The following is a 25,271-nucleotide window of genomic DNA, read 5'->3' as shown; positions in this document are numbered from 1 at the left end:
TAAGATTTGAGTATTCCTTTTTGACAATACCTAGTCACTGCTAGGGTTTGAGTCCTAAATGTCCCCCAAAGGTCCTTGAAGAGGGCTATGAAATCCTGGTCCCTTTGTTTTCTTTTGCTTCCTGGCCAGAAAGTAATGGTTTTGCTTAACCAAAGGCTCCCATCAGGATTCACTTCCTTGCCACAGACCTAAAGTGACAGGGCCAACCAATTATAGACTAAAACCTCCACATCTATGTGCCAAAATAAAATATTTTTCCTTATAAGTTAATTATCTCAGGTATTTTGTTAAAATGATGGAAAGCTGACTAACACAGCCAGCCTAGGAAATGGCTGCAGATTCCTCAAGGGAAAATTTGGAGGAAGATTCATGGTATGTAATCATGCAAATGCTATAAGATCTTCTCTTAAGGTTAGGATACCTGACCCCTCTTCCATCAAAGGGCTCTATTTTTAAATTTCATCAGTCCAATAATTGGATGAGGTGCGATTCTCTTCACTTGTTGCAAATCAAGTCAGAATTTGAGGTGTCAGTTCTAGGGGTTCTTCAGTTATAAAGCACAAGCAATATTCTAGTAGGCTATTCTCTTTCACTCTTAGGGATAGTACAGTCAGTTAGCCACAAAGATCCTTGCTGGCAAAGGCATCTGACTACGTGCACAACCCCTTAATAAACCATAGTTAATGGATATCAAAGTACCCATCCTGTAGCAGGCAGTTGTGCTAAATGATTTATACACACTACTTGGTATCACATACTCACTTAATTTCTCATTGCACTCAGAATAAATCCCCAGAGTTCTGACATGGCTTTTTTAAGTCTTAAGTGATCTGTGTCCCTGCCTACCTGTCTGATTTTTCAGTTTATTCACAACGTTTCAAGCACATGCATTGTAGTGCAACTCTTCTCAGCTTATGTCACCTCCAAACTGCCTTTCTAAAGCAATTCACTCCCCGCCTCATTAGGCACTAGACTTCCTCATTATTTTGTATGTTTTAATTCTTTATTGTATGCCTATTCTTAATTTTTCATGCTATTTGTGTACACCATGAGCCTGTAACCTCAACTCAGGCACGGCACATCTGTCTTGCTCCCCTTGCAGAGCAACTGGGGAAGTGCTCGATAAGGATCCAGACACTTCTCACGAAGACAGACGTTCGTGTGCATGACTGCCCGTTTTTCAAATAAGGAGAGCGAAGCTTGTCTATCACAGCTAACTGGCAGGGTCTGTGGCTCTACAAGCAGGAGCTGGCCACCACATAGGACCCCACACAAAGCTCGGCAACTCCTACCTTTGAACAACCGGGGCAAAACAAACAATGAGCATCATTGTTGTCATCACAAAACTGGCGTGTGCTTAACACGCTAGTGGCGTGCCCTCTTCTGACCCCACCTGACCGGGAGCACAAGCTGCCATCCACCCAGCGGCGCAGCAGTCGTCTCGCGACTGCCCCTCTGCGCAGGCGCGCGCCGGCCGCTTCCGCTCGGGGCGGGGCCGGCGCGGGGGGCGGGGCATGCGCGCGGGGGCGGGGCCGGCGCGCCAGGGGCGGATCCAGGCGGCTGCGGCCTCGTCCGCGCCCCGGAGCGTGGCCATGGAGCTGGAGGGTCGCCAGGGCCGGACTTTGATCCCGGGGTTGGCCTCAGAGACTTCGGAGCCGCGGCAGAAGCCGAAGACAGGGGCGGAGGCCAGGGCGGTTCGAGCCCGCCGCTTCCTGCTCTGTCTCTATTTGGTGGGCTTCTTGGTGAGTAAAACCGCTGGTGCTGGGGACAAGTACTGACTACGCCCCGGGACTTGCGATTCAGGTAGGGCTGCTTTTTTCTTTCAAGCTCCGGGGAGATTTGCAGAGCTCAGCCAAGGCTAGGAACCTGCCATCTGCCAGATCAGGGGCTTGCCTACCTCTCAAGCCTCCCTTGTCCGTTTCACAGCCGACCTCAGGTGTAGCTCCTTGACCTAGCCGCGCTCCAGGGCGCCCTCAGGTGTTCAGTGCTGTGGCAGATGCTAGGCAACAGCAGAGGCTCCTGGGCAAGCTTTGGAAAACCCGGCTGCTGTGGTGGCAACTGATACCTTAGGGACACAGGCCTTACCCCCAGACTAGGTGCAGGGGAAATCTCTGTTGATGACCCCAGAATTAGGCCCATTTTCACCAGGTTCCTAGTAGACTTAATGCTTAAAAATGCAAAGCACAATGACCCGGACACAATCTGCCTTTTGACAGAATGGTTATATATTGCACAACTCAGATTTTGTTTCATTTATAAATTTTTTTGTGTGTATGTGCTGGTTTGATCCAGATGCTTCATTTCCCAGGTAGAATGGAAAGCTTAGAAAGATGAGTGTGTGGCAGGGTAAGCCAATTAACATTCATGGAATTTCCAAACACCTGTCATGTGGTGGGTGCTGTGGACCTCCAGTATTGTAATAGGTGGTTCCCGCTGCCAAAACACTTAAGAGAGTCTTATGGGGAAAGTTATGTTGGTAGTCTTGGACCATTATATCTGCAGGGACTCCTCACTCCTCCCATTCCAAGTCTAAACCTGGTTCAGTACCCTTGGTTGTGAGCACATTCAGATTAGGAAAGAGCTGGAAGAAGTACCAAGTAGGATTTCCAGTTTGGGCAGAAGGAGCTGGTTAATTGAAGTGTCAGTGGGAGAAAGCATTGCAGATGGTATCTGATAGCATTGGGCCCTGGCAAAAAAGCAATTGATTGCTTTCTGCACATATGTAGTTTGGATACTACTACTCTCCAGGCTGATACTTCACTAGGATGGATGCCAACGCAGGTAGGGAGGACCAGACAGGCAGTCTCCATCCCCACTTCCTTGCAAACCATCCAACAGTTGGTATAGGTTCTATGTTGAATCCTGAAGAAAGCATATTTCAACAAATTTCTATATTCCTAGAGCTAGGAAACATTGAGGGAGGGCAGCTTCTTAGAGACACCTCTGCCTTCAGTTAACTTTGCAAGCTTCATGCAGTACCCTGGCACTATGGCCTCACTCCATCCCCCCCACCCCCCCCAACCTCCATGCCTTTGATTTCAGAGCCTCACACTCCTTTGGCCTCCTATTCCTTTTCATCCTTTTTTCTTGGGTCAGTCTTAGGATATCGATGTCCCTTCCACTTTGCAGTTTAGTTACTCAGAGTTCAAAATTAGTGAGTGTAGGTGGTTCCTCAGACTTGGAAAGGGGTTTTACTGCCATCTGGAAATGTAAGCCTCAAGCTACTGCAGCCCTACCTCAGAAGGTACTTCAGCAGACTGCCAGATGGAGAAGCCTTGGGCCCTCCCTGGAAAGTCCAGACTGTATTCATAGGGTTTTGGAAACTTCCAGGACAGTTACCATAAAATAAAGCAATTCACAGGTCATTCATTGTGCAGATTTGAATATTGACAGTCTTTTATATGTTTTCCATATACTGGGCATATGGGAAGTCTAATCTCACAAATGAATATATTTAAGATAATCATTAGATGTCTAATAAATATATAAAAAAGCCTAGCAGGGGGGAGAAATGAACCAAGCCTTGTATGCACATATGAATAATAAAAGAAAAAAAAAGCCTAGAAGTTTAAAGAAAGTAGGGATCATTTTAAACAGAAAATGTTGTAAACAAAATATATGCAACTGTGAATATTGTTGAAGCATCTTATATGTCTTTGTTAGTTAATGTCTAAGGAATATTATACATAACTCAGTTATTATTTTTAATATATTTAGACACATAAACACCCTTAAGACTTTTTGGGAAAGTGGTATCCTATTGGAAGAGGAAGGCAACAAGATTACCAAAGTCATTTGCTAAATGTCCTGACTTTAGCTTTTACCTAATTAAAACTTCTTGGTTTTAATTTGTTTCAGAAGGAAGACTAAGATCCTCCATTAGGCCCGATCTAAGATAGTGCCAAGATCTATGCTTTCTACCCTTCTTTTTTCTAGATGCCTGCTGAGATTTCTGTTCCATTACATCAGTTTTCAGTAGGTGATAATTCATCTTACTGATAATTCAGTTTGCACAAACCAAGAAACCATGGGATTCCTACCCTAAAAAAATGTCCTGAAACTTTTGAAAAGGTTCATCAGTTTTCTTTGGGAGATAATGATGTTGAATGAAAGAAGGTTTAGGTGGCCCCATCCGACTGGACTTTCTCATAAATGGTTACAAGCACATGAGCAGTTGCCAAGTACAATGTGCCCTAAAAGATGGTAGTTTTGAAGAAACCATGGATTCAGAAAGAGAAGACCATTTTAGAGCAGAACTTCCTGAGAGGAAAGAGCCTGCCTCCTTGGGAAAAGGTAGTATTTTTCAGACTCACAGTGCTAAAATAAAACCAACCATAATGATAAGTATGTATTTTCATATTTACCTTCCTTAGATCTCAAGCTATTAACATGAATATTTCTCTCCCATGCTTTATTTAGAATAGCCATTTGAATATTAAATGACATGTGCTACTGGGGATTTTATTGGAAAAAATCTTGTTGGACAGTTTCCATTTTTGAAAGCCCCAGAAGGCTGAAACATTTTGAGTCTTCAAGTGACACTAGACCGTTGATGAAGCAGAACTGAGTACTAACCCAAAAGCCATTGGCTCGGAACCCTAAAATATATTTTAAATAATCTTAAAATTGAAATTATAAACCATAGCTCTGAAAATTGGATATATGGTTGTCTAAAGATGTAATCATGGAAAAGGATCACCAAAGTATGTGGAAGTTTATGTTTCCCTAATTGTATGAATACATAGCTACCAACATGGAAGCAAAAGATTAACTCTGGGCCTGAAGAAAATGGGGTTTTTTGTGCATTCTCTTTCTTTCAATTTAACCATGTTTCTTGGATAAATGTTAAAAAAAAAAACCCGTATGTATACGATACGGTTTTTTTTCCCCTTACACCAGTTGTAGTAGGTAACCAAGTAAAGTAAAAATGAGGACAAACTTAAGGGGAAATACATAGTATTTCTAGTACCTTAATACCAGACCAACAGATCTGGACTTATCCCCAGAGCTCAAGAGTGGAGATGCTTTATGCTGTATTCAATTTTCTACTTGTGTCAGACTGCTGTCAGCCATTATGTCACTGAATGAAATGCTGTCACCATCCTATCAGGCAGGTGTTATTGGGCCTCTTCTTTACACAGGGTGTCACTAGAGGTTGTAACATTAAATAACTTTTCAAGGACACGCATTTAGTAAGTGATACAGCTAGAGTGGAGAACTGTGACCCCACAGCCACATTTACTTTCTATGATCAGCTGCTTCCCCTCACACATCAGCCTTCTCTGTCCTCCTGCTGAGGCTTTCTTCTCAGCTGTTACCTTATACAGCTATAAACTATGAATTCTGGCACATTAGTTGCCTTTCCTAACACCAGGAGGAAATTCTTATGTTTAAGCAAGTTCTGCTTTACCAATAAATACAAGTTATCCTTCCCTTATTTCCTACTTCATTATCGACAGAACATAGTGGGGTTTTCAGCTTCTTCTTTTTTTTTTTAATGTGAGGGAGTTCTGTAACATGTCCCCCTTGGATGTTAAGGGCGAATTACCAAGAAGCTAAAGTTAAAATTCATCTTAGGTCATGGTAACCCAGGCTTGTATGTGTGGCAACTGCATACAAGATATTTTATTTTGATTCCTTGATGACTTTAATCCAATTGATGTGGCATACTCTGGAATATAAATAAGGTTTCTTTTTGCTGAAAACCCGAGATACCAGTTTTATGTCTGAAATTGTTTTATGATTTTTAGGATCACAACTTAAAAAACTCCTACACTTCAGTTACTAACGTGAGTCATTCAGTGTTTATTTTCTCTTAGGATTTGTTTGGTGTCAGCATGGTTGTGCCTTTAATGAACCTTCATGTCAGGTCTCTTGGAGCAAGTCCCATTGTTGCTGGAATAGTAGGTGAGTGGTTAATCCACCCTTTTTCAGAGCACTGGATTTTAAATCCCCTGAACTAAGTATCCCCAGACAACTCCATCTTTAGCCAGATATCCAAAGGTAAGTGAGAAATAAGATTAAATGAATTTCCAGGCTCTCTTAAAATATACTTTCCTGGAGCAAATGTAGTTAATCTTTTCCTAGGCTACCTGAACTCAGGAAGAAGGTGTTGAGGTTTGAGTGTTAGCTCCCACATCCCATACTTACAGGGCCTCTGCAAGGAGTTGACTGTGTATGTTAAGGGTAGGCATAGGCTCCTGCATGCACATTAGGAACCTGTAACATAATATGAAAGACCAGAAAGACAATCTAAAGAAAACACCTGGCCAGAAGGGGTTGGAGTGGACCTTGCAATATTTCAAGCTTCCCACACCACCAGCACATCCTAGAAGCCTGTTGGGTTTCTCTACCTGTGCAGCAAAAAAAATCCCACTCAGAGCCGTTGACTTATGAAGGAGGCAGGAGTTAGCAGAGGTTAGGACCATGCTAACTAATGAGAAATTCTTAAGACTAACAGCCAGTGATCATTCAAACACTGGACAACAAAAGTTTTGAGAAAGTTTTGTACCTAACCTTCGTTAAATCCTGGTCCATGCCATGGTTGGTATTTCCTTTGAAAATGTATTTTGCTGGGAGGGGTTGGTACCAGTGGGAGGGAGAAGGATGTGGGGATAGGGTGTAGGAGGGTGAATATGGTAGAGATACTATGCACTATGCACTCGTGTGTAAATAGAAAAATGAGACCTGTTGAAACTATTCTACGAATGGGGGAGGAGAAATAAAGGTGAATGATGGACGGGATAAATAAAACTATGATAAATTTTAAGAAATTTTGTGTATCCCCTGTATAACAATAATGAAAAAAAAAGAAAGATGTACTTTGAAACCCAGCATCATGAAGAGTTTTAGGAAAAGCAAAAAGACCTGTAAAACGTTGTGTTTTATAAAATTAAAACATTTCAGTTTTTAACATTTCACTTTTCTTTTTACTTCTATTATTTTTTATTATTCTATATCCTTTTTCTTTTTTAATTTTTTTTTTTTTTGAGCTTGGGTATTACTGATATAGCCCAGGCTGGCCTGGAATATGTGTTCTCTACCTCAGACTCCTAAGTACTGGGATGTGCCACAATGACCAGCTATTAGCATGTATCAGTTGTTGAAAGTAATGGGCTTTATTACATGTGTATAATGTACTTTGATGGCATTCACCGCCTCCATTACCCTTTCTTAATTTTTCTCATTCTGATTTCAACCCCCCGCATGCTCTCTGTGCAATTTTATAAGATGAAGCTGCACAGTTCTCACATAACGGAAGAAGGACTATCTTTCAGGGTCTCTAACATTGACCCTGCTTTTATTATGTCTTCCAATTACCTTTAATTTTGTTTTGAAGGCCTTTTATTAAAAAATATATTACTTTTATGACTTGGGTAAAAGATACAAAGCAGTTTCCATTTCTCAAAATGGGCTTTTACCCTTATGCTTTTCCGTTCATTTCTGTTATTCTTACCACATTTATTCATTTTTGTGACGGGTCTAACTCATTTTACTGAATTATTGATTTTATTTATTTATTTTTTGGTAGGCTCCTCTTACGGCATTTTGCAACTGTTTTCCAGCACATTTGTGGTAAGTTACTTTCCATCTGGCAGCATATCTCAAGAGCATAACCATGCTCATCTGAGACTCATCATCATGGCTGTAGTAAAATTGAAGGCTTGAGGATTATCAAAAAGTAGGGATGCCAATGGTTAGAATATAGTGTTGTTAGATCAAGGAGGATCCTTCTTTTGTCTGTTCTTCTTCATTTGGTCCCTGAGAAGACATAAGCCTAAAGGACTTGGATGGCTTGTTCTGAACACAGCATAGTCACTAGTAGATATAGGATGAGAACAAATTCAAATTCTAGTGTGCTCTTCCTGTGATTCTCTGCTAGAAGAATGTAAATGAGAGTTATTGCCAATTTAATTACTTGTTTCACTTACTTGACAATGGCCAAATCCATTTATGTTTCTAGAATTCTGTCTAAAGTTGTGCCCATTGAAGAAAATACTCTATTGTTTGTAAGACCCAAGTGAATAGACAGACATTTGGAGTGGTTGGTTGTATATCTGAGGCATGGAGTTGAAAGATCCAAAGGTGATCTTGTCACACACTCCTTCTGACCACTCGGCAGGTTGAAATTCAGAGCCTTGTACTGCTCTTCCTCTTCTCTCTCTCTTGTGCAATCCTGAGAACTCAGTGTCCAATGGTCAGGGAAGCTAAATAGAAGAGTCTGTCTAGTCTCAGATTGACCATGAGTAATGGTGTTTGTAGGTAGCCTGGCAGTCTCACATTTAGTGAACATGATGTACGTTCCTGTTTTCCAAGTTCCTTATAAAATATGTTTTTAAAAGACAGTCAGATTCCACAATGAACTCTTAAATAAGCAAATAGCTACTCCCTGGTTTATCTTTTTTTACATCTTTAGGATGTTAAATTTGCACAACAATCATTGCTTTATTCTCATTTAAACTATGTAGCAACCCACTTGGTATCTCCCTTGTATGCAAGGGGAAATTAAGACTCATGGAGTTTAAATTATTTGACTAAGCTACCTAATCTCAGTATGCAGACTCTAAGTCCACATTCTTTTTTCCTAAAAGTCATCTGCCCTTGCTTTAACAGTATAAGAAGGCAAATGAAGGTTCTGGGAGTGTAATTTAGTAGTGGAGCTCTGCTTAGCATGCATGAGGCCCTGGATTCAATCCTCAGCACCCTCCTACCACTAAAAAAAAGTTAATGACTGAGTAGAGTTACCCATTTGTACAGGAGAGAACTGCATTTGCTTGTCAGGCAGATGTGTATTTCATGTTCTTGTGAGGCAAGGATGTTGGTTGGATTTTAGCAACACCTTTTCTGCTTTATTTGAAAGCTCACTCCCACAGTGCTTGCTACATGTATGTCTTACAGCATGTAGGCTGTACATGCAGAGAAGTCCAGTTCTTCTCTGCACCCTCCTGATGGACTCTGGCCTCTATGAGATAAAGACCAAGCATGACTGATTGATTCATTTTTGTTGCTAGCACATTTCATAGCATGATTAGCATTTTATGAATGTGAAATTTTATTGCCAACTATGACTACCCACATTATCAAATTGATCCTTTGTCTTATGTTTTCACTTACAAAGCACATTTAATATATCTTTAATTGAATGATAACCTTGCTTAGAAATTCTTCAGATAGAGAAATACCTAATTAAAATTTCCTTTCTAACCAATACTTTTATAAGTACATATTTTAATTATTGTAAGTTTTATATGAACATGTTTTGTTAGCTCTGGTTAATCTTTTCAATGTGTATGTTTTCAGAAAAATGATTAGTATTTATTGAGTGCCTATTGTGTGTTGGGCCCTTTCTGAGCACTTACTTCATTTAATCTTCTTGATAACCAGCCTCACAGGGTAGTTATAGGTCTTGAAAGTGGTCACATGATGCCAGTGACCTTGTTTTTGACCTTTCTCAGATGATACCCTACTAGGTGCTCCATTTATACTAAGCACCTAGTAAGCATTGAGGGGTAGACTAATTTTTTATAGCGAATATTAATCCTACTTTAGAGATAGAGAAACTGAGGCTTGGAGAGGTTAAGTTGTATGTCTGGTATCATGGTAGTATAGGGAATGGTAAGAGTGCAGAGTTAAACTCAGATAGCCAGGACCCTCACCCCAGGGCATCACTGCTGGATTATACGATTGCCATGCGGACACAAGAAGGCCAGTGACTCTGAACTCAGAGAAAGGAATGGAGGAGTTCCAAAATCTGTTGAAATGAAAATTGGCAAAAGGGATTGTTGACATTTGTAGAAGGATGACAGTATTGTGGAGGATTTACCCTCAGAATGACTTATAGAGGGATTGACAGTTTATATTCCGGTGTAGTAAGGTTTTAGAAGAATATGAAAACACCAGTAGAAATTGGAAACAGCAGTTCTGTTCTTGACCCTTCTCAGTGAGGCATGAAGAATACATAAGTAAGGACTGAGCTAGAAAGGTGGCCTAGACTCCTCATTGGGCTACGCTCTATCCCAGAGGATGTTAGGACCCCAGGCAGCACATCACTGCCTCTCTGTGCCCTCCGTCTTCTACATTGGCCTATGCTTGCTTAGGTCTTCCCTTGAGGGCCTCTAAGCTTCTGCTCCTACTGGGTTCTGCTTTCGTCTCTGTGCCTCGCATTCCACCTCTCAGAGGTGCTGGGAAGTTCATCTGGTCACTATAGAGCACGTCATTCCCTCCAGGGTGAGCTTCATCCTGGGCCACCTATAGTCTCACCAAGCTTCCTGACTTGTCTAAAGAATGGTGAAGAAGGGAGCCCATGCCTGGGAATTCTCTGAGGCTCCCAACCACACACATTGTAACTGATAGACACATTACACTGCTTATTTCTCTCGAGGGAAAATGCAAGTAGTACACACACACAAAACTTCATCTCATCAGAAAAAGGAAAAGTAAATTAGCATGAGGAAAAAATGACATCCTAGAGCCCTGAGTTCAAATCTCAGTATCACCAAAACAATAAAATGCCACTTAACAAATTCTCACATTTTTCTCATTGAGAATGTTCTATATTGGTTGGAATATAGGGAACCAGAGACTCTGCAATTTACACTGATATGGGACTATAGATCTCTCTAGATATTGATTGAGTCAGTGTCATTGCCTAAGAATACACCTATCATTTTTTAACCCAACAACACTTATGCTAGTGCTTTATTCTAAGGACTTTTCAAGGACATTTACAAAAGAGTGTGTTATGAGGACGTTTATTGTAGCATACTTAGTTTTTAACAAATCGACAAGAACCAAAGAATCTAACAAAATACAAATTTGTTAAGTAAATATTAGTGCATACTGGAAGGTGCAATATGATTAAAGACAGTAACAATGGCAAAATGTTAATGACATGGAATGATGTTCAAACCACACTACTATGTAAAAAAATTAAGTTAAAATATAGTCCTAAATGATCGTTTCCTTAAAAATATATACAGGTTTGGGATCGTGAAAGGATTTTTCTTCCCTAGTCTTCATTTTGTCATCCAGCATTTTCTAAATTTCTAAACAATATACATAGATTCTGAGTTTAGTTGCATAAAATTATGAAATAAAGACAAAAATAAGGCTTTATAAGTTATATCTCACCCTCTCACCAGTGAATTCTTAGCTACCAGATCATCAGGCTTTGTTTTGGAGACAAAGATAACAATGAGATTTTTCCACTCAGCTTGTGGGAATAGCAGAGAAAATGACCCTAAACAAGATACCCTGACATTTTCCACCTGGCCATGCTTTATTGGACATTTACATGGCTTTGGTGGGCATTGTAGATGTCTCTGTTTTCTTGCTTTCCTCAGGGCTGCTGGAGCGATGTGGTCGGAAAACGGACCTCCTTACTGGTGTGCATCCTGCTCAGTGCCCTGGGTTACCTCCTCCTTGGAGTATCCACCAATGTGTTCCTGTTTGTACTAGCTAGAGTCCCTGTGGGTAAGTTCTGGACCTTAAGTATGTGTGTGTTTTCATTCAAAATAAATCTCAGTCTCTGTACGTAAACCTGCCTGGCTTGGTACTGCCTCTTTGACTAGAGTTTACCTGCAGAAGTATAATGACAGCAGCAACGAGAGCAGTACTCTCATCACCAGCAGCTGCTGTGTGTTGAACACTTAGCATTAGCTGACCTTAGGCTAACTTTTCCAAAACTATAAACCTTGTGCTGGACAGAGCCCAAACCCCTCAGAGGCTGTCAGTGACACACACTGTGCCACTGCCCTGACCAGTCTCCTTCTTCTTCGAAGACATCTCTACATTCAAACAGTAAGGATGTGTTCCAGGTCTTTGGTCAGTACTGTGATTACTAACCCCTCCTGAGGTGAGCTTCTGGTTTTGTAACTGGGCTTCCTGACTTCAAATTGAGATTTATCCCTGCAGCTTTCCTGTAGCCTTTTGGAAATCTGGCTGCTGACTGGGGGTGGGGGAGTGTAAGATTGCAATGTAACAGTTCATGTGCTGGTTTTCTATTTCCAGACTGATCTTTACTATTTATTTTTATTTTATGTATGTATTTATTTATTGGTGGTACTGGGGTTTGAACTCAGGGCCTTGCACTTGCCAGACAGTTATTCTACCACCTGAGCCACACCTACCACCCTTTTGCTTTGATGGTTTTGCATTCATACCAGAACCTGCACCTTGATTCTCATATTTATGCCTCCCATATAGCTGGGATGACAGACAGGCACCACCACATCCAGCTTTTATTGGTTGAGATGGGGTCTTAGGAACTTTTTGACCAGATTGGTCTCAAACTGCAATCTTGCAAAACTCCACCTCCCAGGTTGGTAAGGATTACAGGAGTGAGGCACTATGCTCAGCTGATCTTGACTATTTCTAACATTTTGAACTAGTTTTTATTTTGTGCATTCATTGATAACAATGAGGAATAGAGCTGTGTTGTAAATAATTCAATTAATAGATAGGTGATGATCAGTTCATTGGAATGTTCACACTATTTCTTTGACATCCATATATTCTCTGAAAGTCTTTTGAGTTTGCCCTCCTAAATTCATACTATGCTTTTTTATTGATTAAAAAATAATTTAGAAGATTTTGACTTAAATGAGGTTACTGATCCTAACAAATCCCCCTCCACATACAAACTCCATTAATAGTTGTTCCATGTTCATCTTGCGTTGAGTTTATTATATGTTCTTGGTTTGTTTGGCAATGTGTTTTTCTAATACTACTTTAAACCCTACCATCAAATGGTATGCTGTGTTCCTAATTCCATAGAAACAGATGAGGGAGGTGAATGAGAACAAAGTGGGTAGAGCTTTATTGTGAAACGAGCTTTGTTTAAGTGGTGATAGTTGTTATATAGACGTATTGATGTTTGGAAACAAGGAGAGCCATACATAAAACTTCCTCCTTGCCTATTTGACCTCTATACTGTTTGGAGGTCATGAATATGAGGGATCCTGGAGAAGCTTCACTAGGGTTCTGATGCACAATCAGATCCTAGTGTCATGTCCTGAAAATGAGCTCCTGGCTTCAGTTATGCTTGAACTGGATGCCTGGTTTTGCACTCACAACCTCTAAAAGACATCTAGGCTTTTAATAGGGTACTCTTACCATAGTTCTCTTCCCCAATATTTGTACAGTAAACCTGACAGAAATAGAATTTCAAAGAAAGTCAGAGTTCCTATAAGACTGCTTGCACATCATTTATCCTGGCCTTTTCTAACAGTTAAAGAAACAAGTTGCTGGCAGAATAGCTCAAGTGGGAAGAGCACCTGCCTAGCAAGCATGAGGCCCTGAATCCAAACCCCAGTACCACCAAAAAAAAAAAAAGGTTTACCTAATTCCAAAAGGGATTTGTAAGTTTACTTCCGAAAGAGGTTGGCTCTGTGCTAAATTGCACACTGTAATTTTGAGACAGAGCTGGGAATCGACCCAGGAGTGATGTGTTAAAACACATGAGCACAGTGCTGTGCAGACAGAACTGCCTGTGGGAGACTGGCATCGCATCACAGTTCAGGGTGACTCACACCAGCAGCTCTGTTGAGATCTTAGTAGGCATTGATCAGAGCTGTGGGCTACCTATAATCAGAGCCCATCAGAAGGTTCATGAGTGTGTGTGTTCCCCACACGGGTGTCTGAAGAGCAGGAGTATAAGGGCATGCAATGGCTTTCAAGTAGTTTGGTCAACAAATCCACAAGATTCTTGCTAGTAGAAATCAGTTGGTACGGGTTGAATGAGGATGCCATATTTCTGTTCATGCCCTATCCTCTTCTCTGCTCCGTTCCTCTCTAGAGGCTTTCTTGCCTTTCAGTAGATTCTATGTATTTCTCCTCAATAAAAAGCCATGCTGTGTGAGGGCAGGGATACCTGTTTGGTTGTTTTTCAATTTTTGCTTTCTTGACTTTCGTTTCTTGCTTTGCCTTCAGGTCATGGTCAGTGCCGGATGTGAAGTAGGCATGCACTAATATTTATTCAGTGAGTGAGTGGATAAAGAATGGTAACTTGGTCAGGGAAACCACCAGGATTACAGTTGGAGAACAGAGAGGACTAGAGATGCTGGGTGTCCTAACCAGAGGTGGGAAAGCTGTGGGCTCAGGGGCTTGGTGCTAGAGTTGAGGTGACCCACTATAGTCATGGCACTAGCCCAGGAGTCCAGTTATGGTGAGGTGAGTTCTGTGGGACTTAGGGATTCAAACAAAATGAAGGTCAGAACTCTATCTAGGACAGATGAAGCACGGAATCTTAAGGGAGATCCATTTTGTATGGGAAAAGTTACAGACTGTGTTTCTTATCCCTTTGCAGGTATTTTTAAACACACCCTCTCCATCTCTAGGGCTCTTCTTTCTGACCTGGTAACAGAGAAGGAGCGGCCTCTTGTGCTGGGACAGTTCAATACAGCCTCCAGCATTGGCTTCATCTTGGGACCCATGGTTGGCGGTTATCTCACTGAATTAGAAGGTGGATTCTATCTTACAGCCTTAATCTGTTTTTCAGTCTTCCTTCTCAATGCAGGTAAGTTAGTGTTTATGAAAAGATTGTTTTGTGTACTCATACTGAACAGTCTGTGCACCATGAGGCAGACTCATTGTTCAAAAGTGAAAGTCATTTTGAAGACCCTTCCTGCTGTTCTTAGCAGCTGTACCAAGTCACATTCCCTCCACCTTTGTGCAAGGCTCACATCCTCACTATTACTTATGTGTTCTTTTTTCTTTAATAACAACCTTCTTAATAGGAATGAATTAATATGTTATTATGGTTTTGACTTGTATTTCCCGGATTATTTTCATACATCTGTTGACCATTCTTTGGAGAAATGTCTGCCCCATCTTTTGCCCGTTTTACTTGGGGTTTTTTTTGTTATTGTTATTTTTGGTTTTGTTTATGCTTTTGACTTGTAGGAGTACCTACATATTTTGGATATCTATTAACCCTTTTACAGACATCAGATTTGCAAATAACATATCCATTTCTGTAGGCTACCTTTCACTTTAGCAATTGTTCCCTTTGCTGGAAAGCTTTTTAGTTTCGAATGGTCCTGTTTGTCTATTTATGCTTTTGTTGTGTGTGCTTTTGGTATCATGTCCAAGAAATCATTGCTAAGACAAATTTTGTGTGTGTGTGTATGTGGTATTGGGGTTTGAACTCAGGGCTTTGCTCTCATTTGACAGCGCAGTACCATTTGGGCCATATCTCCAGCCTTTCTGCTCTGGTTATTTTTGAGGCTGGGTCTTGCTTTGTACCTGGACAAACCTGGACTATGATCCTCCTATTTATGCTTCCTATAGTAGAGGGGTTGACAGGCATGTACCACCAAATCCAGCTTCTTCTATTGAGTTGGGGTGTCGTGAGCTTTTTGCCCAGGCTGACCTGGAACTGAAATCCTCCTGATGTCAGCCTCTGCATAGCTGGAATGACAGGCACACCACTGCACCCTGCCATGGATTGAGATGGGGTCTTTGAACTCTTTGTAGGGATGGCCTCAAATGGCCATCTTTCTGATCTCATCCTCCCATGTAGCTAGGACTGTAGGCATGAGCCACCATTGCCCTGCATGTAAGACTAATTTTAAGAAGTTTTGCCCTCGTTTTTCTTCTAAGAGCTTTATAGTTTTAGAGTTTATGTTTATCTTTAATCCATTTAGAGTTTGTGGTGTAAGTTAAGGGTCTGGTTTATTCTTTTGTATGATACATATTTTCTTAGTTATAATCTAAATGAAAATACTTCCTTTTACTTTTGATATACTTATTAAAAATTTCAAAAAAATTTTGGAAGCAAATAAAACCAGAATATGCCACTCCCTGCTACAGACCCTGCAGTGTCTTCCCATCATGGTAAAGGATGTGCCTGGATGGTAATGGAGGCTCCACTTGCTCTCTGCTCCACCATGCGCACTGACCATACTACCTTTCTGGTTAACCTCACATGTGCTGGGCTGATTCCGTCTGAGAGCAACATACTGGCTCCTTCCTCTACCCACCACATTCTTCTCACAGATCTTTACTTCACCACATCTCTCTCCTTCCCATCATTCAAGGCTCAGGTATTTCTTCCTTAGACCTTCCCTGATCATTCTGCCTAAAATAGCTCAAGTGTTTTTCAGTAGCACTTCTTAAATTCTGTTATTAATTTTTTTTCTGCTTATATTCTGTTTGTTCTCCCTGACACACACACACACATACACACAGTCCATAGGGAAGGGATTTAATCAGATCTGCTCACCACCGTGCCCCTGCATAGACAGGCCAAGCATGAAGCAGAGGGCCTGTGCTATTTGATGGGTGAAAGAACACCTCCTGGGCTGCAGCTATGGCATCTTGGATGCAGTGCCAAGTTCTCAAAACATGTTTTATCCTCTTTGTCCAGAGGCCAAGGTATGCCCTACCTTGGGTAAAAAGCTACATAAACAGGTAAAACCTTACTGTTCAGTTTCCCTTGTACTCAGTCATTTCAATCATATTTTACTGCAACTTTTCAAATCTTCACCTTCCCAGCATGATATTGTACAATGAATGCCATGTCAGGCTGGGATGTCAGATTTAGGAAGTGAAGCTCAATGTCATTTCTCATAAGATCACTTCATAATTGTCTGCCAGTCACCTCAGCCAGGAGAGTAGACCTGGCAGAGTGGAGTAAATCTAGGTAAAATGGCTTCAAAATGAGTGCCAAAACCAAAAAAAGAGAGTTTATGAAGTAAAGAATTTACATGTGAACTTAAATTTATGAGTTTAGCTATAAAGTGATGGGATATAAGCCATCACAGGCTTTTGAGCTGAGGAGGTGACTATTTTGTGGATAGTTAGGGTATTCTTCATAAAGGTGAAGGGTGTGTTGCTGACTACTAATGTCACAGTGGAGCCGTGGGAATAGTGGGAAAACTGAAGTAAAAACACAGGCTAGAATATCTAGTGCAGAAATACAGATGCGTAATTTGCTCGCCTGCAGGGAGGCTCTGCAGGAATCAGCATCTGGTCTCCTGTGATGGGTATTGTACCACTTTAACAGGTCTCGTTTGGCTATTACCTTGGAGTGAAGCGAAACTCAGCAGTACAAAGAATAGCCCGAGGTGGGGTCAGAACCATGCACCCTTGGGGAAGACAGACTACACCCTGCAGGGAGCAGCCACCACCCCTGTAGCCACCAAGAATGAAAAGATGGCTCAGCGGCCCTGGCTGGAAGTCCCATCGGCCTTGCAGGACATGAAGAGCCTTCTGTTTTCTGAAATGAGGCACATATTTCTCGTGCGCTTGCTGATGGGTGTGGCCGTCATGCTGTACTATAGTAACTTCGTCTTGGCCCTGGAGGAGCGCTTTGGGGTGCGGCCTAAGGCCTCAGGGTACCTCATCAGTTACAGCAGCGCCCTGGGGACCCTGGCTGGCTTTGCCCTGGGGCCAATCCTGCGGCTGTACAAGCACAACTCGCAGATAGTCTTGCTGCATTCCAGCACCCTCACCTGCACTCTGCTGCTGCTCTACTCCACAGCCTGCAGCATGGTTGTGGTGGTCTTCTGCTCCACGCTCCTATCCTTCTCCACCAGTATTGGCAGGACCTGTGTCACAGACCTCCAGCTGAGCATGGGCGGAGCCCAGGCCAGCGGCACTGTCATAGGCGTAGGACAGTCTGTGACAGCTGTGGGCCGCATAATTGCCCCTCTTCTCTCAGGAGTGGCCCAGGAGGTCAGCCCGTGTGGCCCTCCCAGCCTTGGGGCTGCTCTAGCCTTGGTTGCTATTTTCCTAATGTCACTAAACAAACCTCACGCTAGTGATGATGGGAGTGGTAAATTAAAATGTGCATAGGGAACATCCTGAAGAAACAAAATTGGAAGTGTGCAAATCAGGAACAATGGGTGTAATAAGAAGTACATATCAGAAAAGGGGGATGGTATAAGTGAAATTTTTTCCAGGTGGTGTGTGCCACTCTCAGCTGTGCAGTTACACCTGTGGGACCATCAGAAGTCACAGTGACATGTAGGAGAGTTAAGATTGAAGCAGCTTTGCCAATGGGGACCCAATTCAAGGTTGACCTGAAAGGCTCCTTCTTCCCATGTGGACCCCAAGCCAACATTTTCAAGGGTGAAAAAAAAGATGCCATGTACAGGAGAGGGAAGTGGTGGTGGAATAGCAAGATAGGATTTCTGGAAGAGGGAAGAAACCACACATTTCCCTGCTGAAAAAATACAGGTAGCTTGTTAATCACAAGCTGATCACCCCTGCAACATTGGTTTCCTGCTAAATCCATAAGCTAAGAAGGAGCTTTGCTGCTGTCAGAATCTGGAAGATTGAAGAAGCTGCTTTATTAAAACCAGCCTGAGGATTTCTTTCTGGTTAAAAATCAGGTGTTGACCTCACCCCCTCTGCCTGGCTGCCCCTGACTAGGCCTCAGCAAGGCCTAGAGATCTACTGTGTTTTAGGCACCAGTGGTGATTTCTCATGGAGGTAGAAGAAGCATCACAGTGAGACAGACACTTGACTGTTTTTATTAGGCGCTGGCTAAATTTGATGGTTTAAATCATGCTTGTGATAACAATGGGTTCCCCTTGCCCAGCTCTCAGGAACTGTGCTCTGTATTAAGAATGGGCCTGTCCATCTTCTCTGGGACTAACTCCCCCTGGACCTTGTGCATTGTGATCCTCTCTGCAAAGCCCACATTCCAGTTGCACTTCAGATTCTGGTGCTGATAGACCCTGGCAGTAAAGCCAAAGTCCAGGAATGCTTTTAAGTTAAATATTATTTTCAGAGGAGAGAAACTGGAACTGGATTCCCCGGGGTTTGTGTTAAAAGTCACTTGATTTGTTTCATTTCAATTTTGTGCCTGGAAAGAGCCATGTTGTTTTTCAGGGGCATGTTGTGGTATGCCCTTTCCCAGTTAAATGCCATTGCATTAGCACCTAAGAGGAACGAGAGGGGCCTCTACAGGTTCACCAGAGGTGTGCCATGCTGACCACTGGGAGTTCTGACTGCTAGTAAACATTTTTTAGGGGCCCCTCTTCCCCTCACATTCCCTTTAACCCTTAATTGGTCCACTAGGATATTATTCTTTTTTTAGCCTAACACATACAATTGTAAATAATATTTTAATATACTAATTTGTCATGGCTTTAATATTTATTATTTATGAGTCAGAAGAAGTATTTTAAAAGTTTTAGAAATGGGTATGATAACTTGAAACATTTATGACAATTGAAAGTATGTTTTCCTTTGAAGAGCATCTTTTTTCCTCTCTAGCTATAAGAAAAATAATTAACTCTTATTAAGTGTTATAATTGTGAACTTTTACAAAAGAGCTACATGCTTTTGAGGATACCAAAAGATTGCCTTCCCTGAAGGAATACACTAAATGTCACAGAGATTAGATCCAAGAAGACAGTTTGTAATTAGGGATTTATGCAATGAAGTAAAATTTTGGAAGAATTTTTCCAAAGATGTCTTCACTCTTGGAAATAGGTTTTATTCAAAGCTTTTAAGTATAGCCATTTTTACACTTTTTAAGAATCATAGCACTTTATTTTTGAAGTCAAATAAACCCTATAAACTTAAGGAAGCTGTATAGTAAGACATAGAAATATTGAAAACCAAAGATTGAGCTCAGTATACAGAGAAACATTTTCTTTTGCACTAAAAATTTTAGTATTTCGTTAATGTTATTTTTTGGGGGAGGGATATTAAATGATTTGTCACACTTCCTTTCACATGTCTAGCATCTGCTGTCCCAATGTGTGGTCCAGGGACAGCTCCTTCAACGTCATTTGAGAGTTTGTTAGATATGCAGATGTTTAAGCCCCATTTTGACAAGATACCTAGCTGATTTGTTTGCACAGCAAAGTTTGAGAAACACTGACTGACCTAGTAATCGGTATTTGTATTGTCTATGGAATATGATCTCAGGGAAATTAAATGTGTATCTGTTCAACTAACATTTGTGTTGTTTTGTTCTTTAAATTAAGTTCTACAATCCTTCCCAAAGTATCGGATTGAGACACATGAAGCTGTTCCTTTCGTAAGTGAAAAAAAAATCTTCATATGGTTCAACTTAATAAATTCAATGAAATCATATCTGAAAAATAATGAACTTGCCTAGGATGTTTATGAAGGACCAAGCACACATTCTAACATTATGCCAACCATAACTGGTAGGGGCAATGCAGCTCAGGGTTCCAGAGACACTGCTTTTCCCAGAGTAAAAGGGGGACTTCTGTGTTCATGTCCAAAGGGGAAGAGTAAAACACAGGGAGCAGGGTGTGTCTGGCCATGAGAGTAGCATGCTCCAGACCTGGGCTGGATGACCTGGCTGGGGAAATATGCAAGCGTCATTCATGGAGTTCACCGAAGAGGCTGGGAACACTGGTTCTCTACCCTGGATGCATGGCCTGGACCTTGGGAACCAGACTTATGCACCCAGGTGTTTGTGTGCACAAGCAGAGTTCAGAATCACCAAGTTACATCAGGAAGGGACTCATCTGCCTTGTTTAGGGCTTGAGGGATAGGTGAGGGAAAACCACTGAAGAACTCACAAGGCAGAGTGGTATGGAAGCATCTGTGTTTTGAGAAGATCCCTTTGAGTGCAGCAAGGAGGACTTGAAGACTGAAATAGAAGCAGTCTGTACTTTGGTGCAGTGATCCAAATGAGCTCTGAGGGACAAGTAGCCAAAGGGATCGGGGAGGTAGGGAGAGGAGGGGATGCTCAGGGATATTCTGGGAAGGACTTTGGTAGTACCTGCACTGGCCTGAAGCTCAGGGAAAAGCTAAGAGAGCTGGTGGTGAGTGTAGAGCACATTCTGTCCTGTCCCATCTCAACCTTCAGAGAACATGTGTGGGTGGTTATGGAGCTCACTCAGTGGTTGGAACACTGAGGATGTTTTAGAGAGCGCTGGGCTCTCTTTCTGAGGACACTTGTGTAACATATGCAAAAACGTACATGGAGTGAATGTTGGGCCAGGCTGGGCAGCTGCATCCAGAGAACAGTTATTTTTCTGGGGTGGAGTGCATAGAAAAATAGAAAAGCCCTCAGGGTGGTTCCCCACATCCCTTCACCCCCTCCCCCCCACCAATGCTAACCTCACCTTAGCCTTTCAGGAGTCTCAGAAATAGCTTACTCCAGACCTATCCAGGGAGGTGAATGAGGCAGCTCTTCTTGAAATGGTGGCAGACTAAAATCAGTCCTGTTTTTTCCTGATGAACTTATGTTACATGATAATTTTTCTCAATAATAAAATCCCTTTAAATTATAATTAAGTAGTAGTCTAATAAATTATATTTTTGGAAGTCATTATTGTATCCCAATATATATTTAACTTAAAGTCCTAATTTAATTAGGACTTGAAAAATTTAATCTCCAGTATGCTAAAACAGATTCATAGTTAAGCCTTTGGCTTGTATGACCATTATACTAATAGCAAATATATATATATGTGTGTGTATGTGTATATATATATATACATACACAATCTGAAATTTATACTGATCAGTAGAGTAGCTTTAATTACATCTTTTCACAGTGTAATTTATTTCTAATGACACAGATGCACAAATATGTTTTAATACAATTCTTACTTTATAGCTTCCTTTTTCCCCAGATCATCCACTCACATAACACTTTTTAGATAGCATTCTATGGAAGTAATAATAATCGAAACAAAACTTCTATTTTCTTGAGTTGATACATGGTAACAATGTATGAATAAATGATGCCCATTGTTTTTTTTTAATTATTTTATTATTCATATGTGCATACAAGTCTTGGGTCATTTCTCCCCCCTGCCCCCACCCCCTTCCTTACAACCCACTCTGCCCCCTCCCTCTCCCCCCCCCATACCCAGCAGAAACTATTTTGCCCTTATTTCTAATTTTGTTGTAGAGAGAGTATAAGCAATAATAGGAAGGAACAAGGGTTTTTGCTGGTTGAGATAAAGATAGCTATACAGGGAGTTGACTCACATTAATTTCCTGTGCGTGTGTGTTACCTTCTAGGTTAATTCTTTTTGATCTAACCTTTTCTCTAGTTCCTGGTCCCCTTTTCCTATTGGCCTCTGTTGCTTTTAAGGTATCTGCTTTAGTTTCTCTGCATTAAGGGCAACAAATGCTAGCTAATTTTTTAGGTGTCTTACCTATCCTCACCCCTCCCTTGTGTGCTCTCGCTTTTATCATGTGCTCAAAGTCCAATCCCATTGTTGTGTTTGCCCTTGATCTAATGTCCACATGTGAGGGAGAACATACGATTTTTGGTCTTTTGGGCCAAGCTAACCTCACTCAGAATGATGTTCTCCAATTCCAATGATGCCCATTCTTATTTTGAAAAAAAAGATACTTCACAACAGCTTGTGTTCTTCCTTGAAGGGATAAGATCTTTATAGACATTAAGAAGGGAGTGTTAATTGCTAATCATTTATACAGCATAAAAGTGAACTATCAGGGTCTGGCTTGAACAGCCAGATTTAAACTGTACTACATTTTGGTAAATAAAAGTCCTTTTTTTGCAAACCATGTACTGTGGAGGATAAAAAAAAAAGTAGTTCAAATACTTCTGAGTGGTTGCTGTTTACAAGATGGGTAGAGAAAGCCTTTCTCAAGCTTGACAAAGAATCTGCAGTACTCCCCCACCCACAGACCATAAGTTCATACACTCATTCCAAGATCCCCAGAGGATGCTGGAAATCACAGAGTACTGAACCCTATATATCCTAATTTTTTCCTAAATATGCATAAATTTAATACTTTTTTTCCATGTTAACTAAGCACTTACCATGCTGGTGACCATAACTTTTGCAGTTTCTGGTGTGACAGCAAAACCAGCATAAACTTATTTTTCCTTCACAGTTTCCATTGATAGATTTGCTCTCAGCCACCTCAGTATGAGGTTTTTTTTGCATTCAAGTTGAGACCTTCCCCCTTTTCAGGTAAAGGAAGCACTTCCTGGCTTCTTTGTGTTGTGTCTGCATTGCCAGCACCACTGTTCTTTGGCACCAATGTTGAGAATTTTTACCTTTTCATTTAAAATAAGCACTTTTTAATTGATGCAATTGCATTTGTCAGTTCTTGCAATTATTTCCTGAGCTATTGGCGTCCTATCAGAAAGTTACTACCTTTGCCTAGATCTTGAAGGGTTTCCACTATGTTTTTCTCTAGTTAGTTCAAAGTTTTAGGTCTTTCAAAAAAGAAAAACAACAGAATGAAGAGGCATCCTATAGAATGGGAGAAAATCTTTACCATCTATTCATCTGACAGGAAATTATTATCCAAAATGTACAAAGAACTTAAAATATTAAGCACCAAAAAAACCAGGAATTTAAAAAATGGACAAATAAGACCTTTAATCCCAGCTACTTGGGAGTTGGAGCAGGAGAATCAGGGGTTTGCTGTCAGCCCAGGCAAAGTTAGCCAGACCCTATCTCAAAAAATATATATCTATAGATATATAGATATGTATATAAATATAGATATCAAACAGGAAATTCCAGAAATAAGCAATTCATTAGCTTTAAGTGCACACCATTCTGGGTAGATAACTGTACTTATGCATATAGATATACACCAAAGGTCTGGAGGTAGGGATCAAGTGGTAAGAGAATGCTTGCCAAGCCTTAGTCATCAGGGAAATTCAAATCAAAACTATACTGGGACAGTCTGGTTTTCTGTGATATATCATTTTTTCCATATGTGATTATTTATAAGCGATTTAATATTTAAACTTTGGTAAGACTTTTCATAGCAACAGGAAATTTTCCCTTATCAATGTACATATTCAGAACTCCTATTTGGCATTCAGAGTCAACCATACTAGATGCAAAGAGCCTCATTTAAATGAGAAATTTAGTTACCAGTTAGACTTATGACTCGACAGGATCCAGTTTGATAAAAATGGAGAAAACTTTTGAATATTTCATTCAAAGTATTTTATCACACAAGTGGGAAATCAAAAAAGTCACCACTGCTATATCTGTCATTCCGCCTACTGGGTGTCCCATGAGGCAACATTTCTACACCCTGTAGTGTGAGGATATCAGATACCCATAAGATCTCTATGACATACTGAAAGTTCTTAAAGTAGGTCCTGAACTGCCAAGATGTTCCCTGTGCTGTGTAAGTTGAAAATGTGATAACCCATCTATAATAGATAGGTTAACATTATATCCAGAAACACTCAAATCTGACCATACAGCTAAGAGATCTGGCTCACAATTTATTCAGCATTCTTGGAGGTAGTAAAATAGAATTGTATTCGAAAAATTGTATGAAGTTAGAAAAAACAAAAGAGATTTTTTAAATGAGGTACCAGCACAACATTGAGCAAACCTTTCAAAAACTACCCGAATGGGTGTTTCTCCCACATAGCCCTGTAGTGGCCAACCTGTCTGAGGAGGTCAACTCCACATGAAGTGGAAGACATGAGGAATTCTGAAGGAAAGTGTCATCTGCTGGGGATAAGGAGCTATGGTGAGTGCCAGGCAACTAGAAGGCTCTTCCACTTTCCTTAGAATAGCCATGAGCTGTACATTTGCACTAAAAGTGATGAAAACCAAAACAAAAGCTCAGGTCACCAGTCTCTTCTAAGTCATGAGCTTTCTTGTTTCTTGTACAGCCTACCTCCATATATCTGTAGGTTCTGTATCCACAGCTTCAACCAATCTGGTATGGAAAATTGGTTTAAAAAAATGTATGTCTACTGGACATTTATAGACTCTTTTCCTGTCATTTTCCCCTGAACAATACAGTATACTACTGAAGGAGCATTTACATTGTATTAGGTCATCTAAAGTACTAAAAATATGTTTGGGAAATGTGTTCTATCTAAATAGTATGCCATTTTATACAATGGAATTGAATATCTGCAGGCTTTATCTGATATCAGGGAGTCCTGGGATTCATGTCTTTTTATGTTCAGGCTCAGCAGATCATGCCAACGGCGACTTCATTGGGTCAAAGTAATCCCTTTAATCACCCTTCAGAGAATCAAGTCTAGTGTGTACTTTGCACTAGCAAAAATACAACTGTTCTTATAATGGGTTGTAAAATGTCATTTTGGCATAAACACAATTTGTAGACAGTGTAACAAATGCAAGATTTGCTGAGGCATGTGATGACCATGCTTCTATTTCCATTTTATAAATAAGCACCCACTTTTACCCACTTTCTGGTGAAAGAGGACACCCCCACTTCAGAAAATGATGAGTGAAATTTCATCCCAGACCTTTGGGGGACAAATAAAAGTATTGGCGTTAGGTACTGATTTCTCATTGTTTGCTGCCTAGTAAAACTGTTCCTAATAGCTGTTCACT

The 25,271-nt window shown here is 40.9% G+C and overlaps 1 protein-coding gene across 3 annotated transcripts; it reads left to right on the top strand.

Moving 5' to 3' along the window:
- The first annotated feature begins 1,541 nt into the window (after nucleotides 1-1,541).
- Mfsd9 (major facilitator superfamily domain containing 9) lies at nucleotides 1,542-19,913 on the top strand. 3 transcript variants are annotated; one of them, XM_020157392.2, is made up of 6 exons: nucleotides 1,542-1,742; nucleotides 5,820-5,907; nucleotides 7,532-7,575; nucleotides 11,343-11,472; nucleotides 14,306-14,515; nucleotides 17,006-19,913. In XM_020157392.2, the coding sequence occupies exons 1-6, from the start codon at nucleotides 1,593-1,595 to the stop codon at nucleotides 17,794-17,796; spliced, it is 1,413 nt and encodes a 470-aa protein (XP_020012981.2). In that variant the 5' UTR covers nucleotides 1,542-1,592; the 3' UTR covers nucleotides 17,797-19,913. The 3 variants fall into 3 exon arrangements, with proteins under 3 accessions (XP_020012981.2, XP_073906559.1, XP_073906560.1); XM_074050458.1 differs by having other exon boundaries at nucleotides 1,601-1,803; XM_074050459.1 differs by having other exon boundaries at nucleotides 1,606-1,742; nucleotides 5,803-5,907.
- Nucleotides 19,914-25,271: the final 5,358 nt, after the last annotated feature.

Source organism: Castor canadensis, chromosome 12 (assembly GCF_047511655.1).
Source record: "Castor canadensis chromosome 12, mCasCan1.hap1v2, whole genome shotgun sequence".
Lineage (NCBI taxonomy): Eukaryota > Metazoa > Chordata > Mammalia > Rodentia > Castoridae > Castor > Castor canadensis.
The sequence above is the reverse complement of the archived record's forward strand: the minus strand, read 5'-3'. Positions and strand labels throughout refer to the sequence as shown.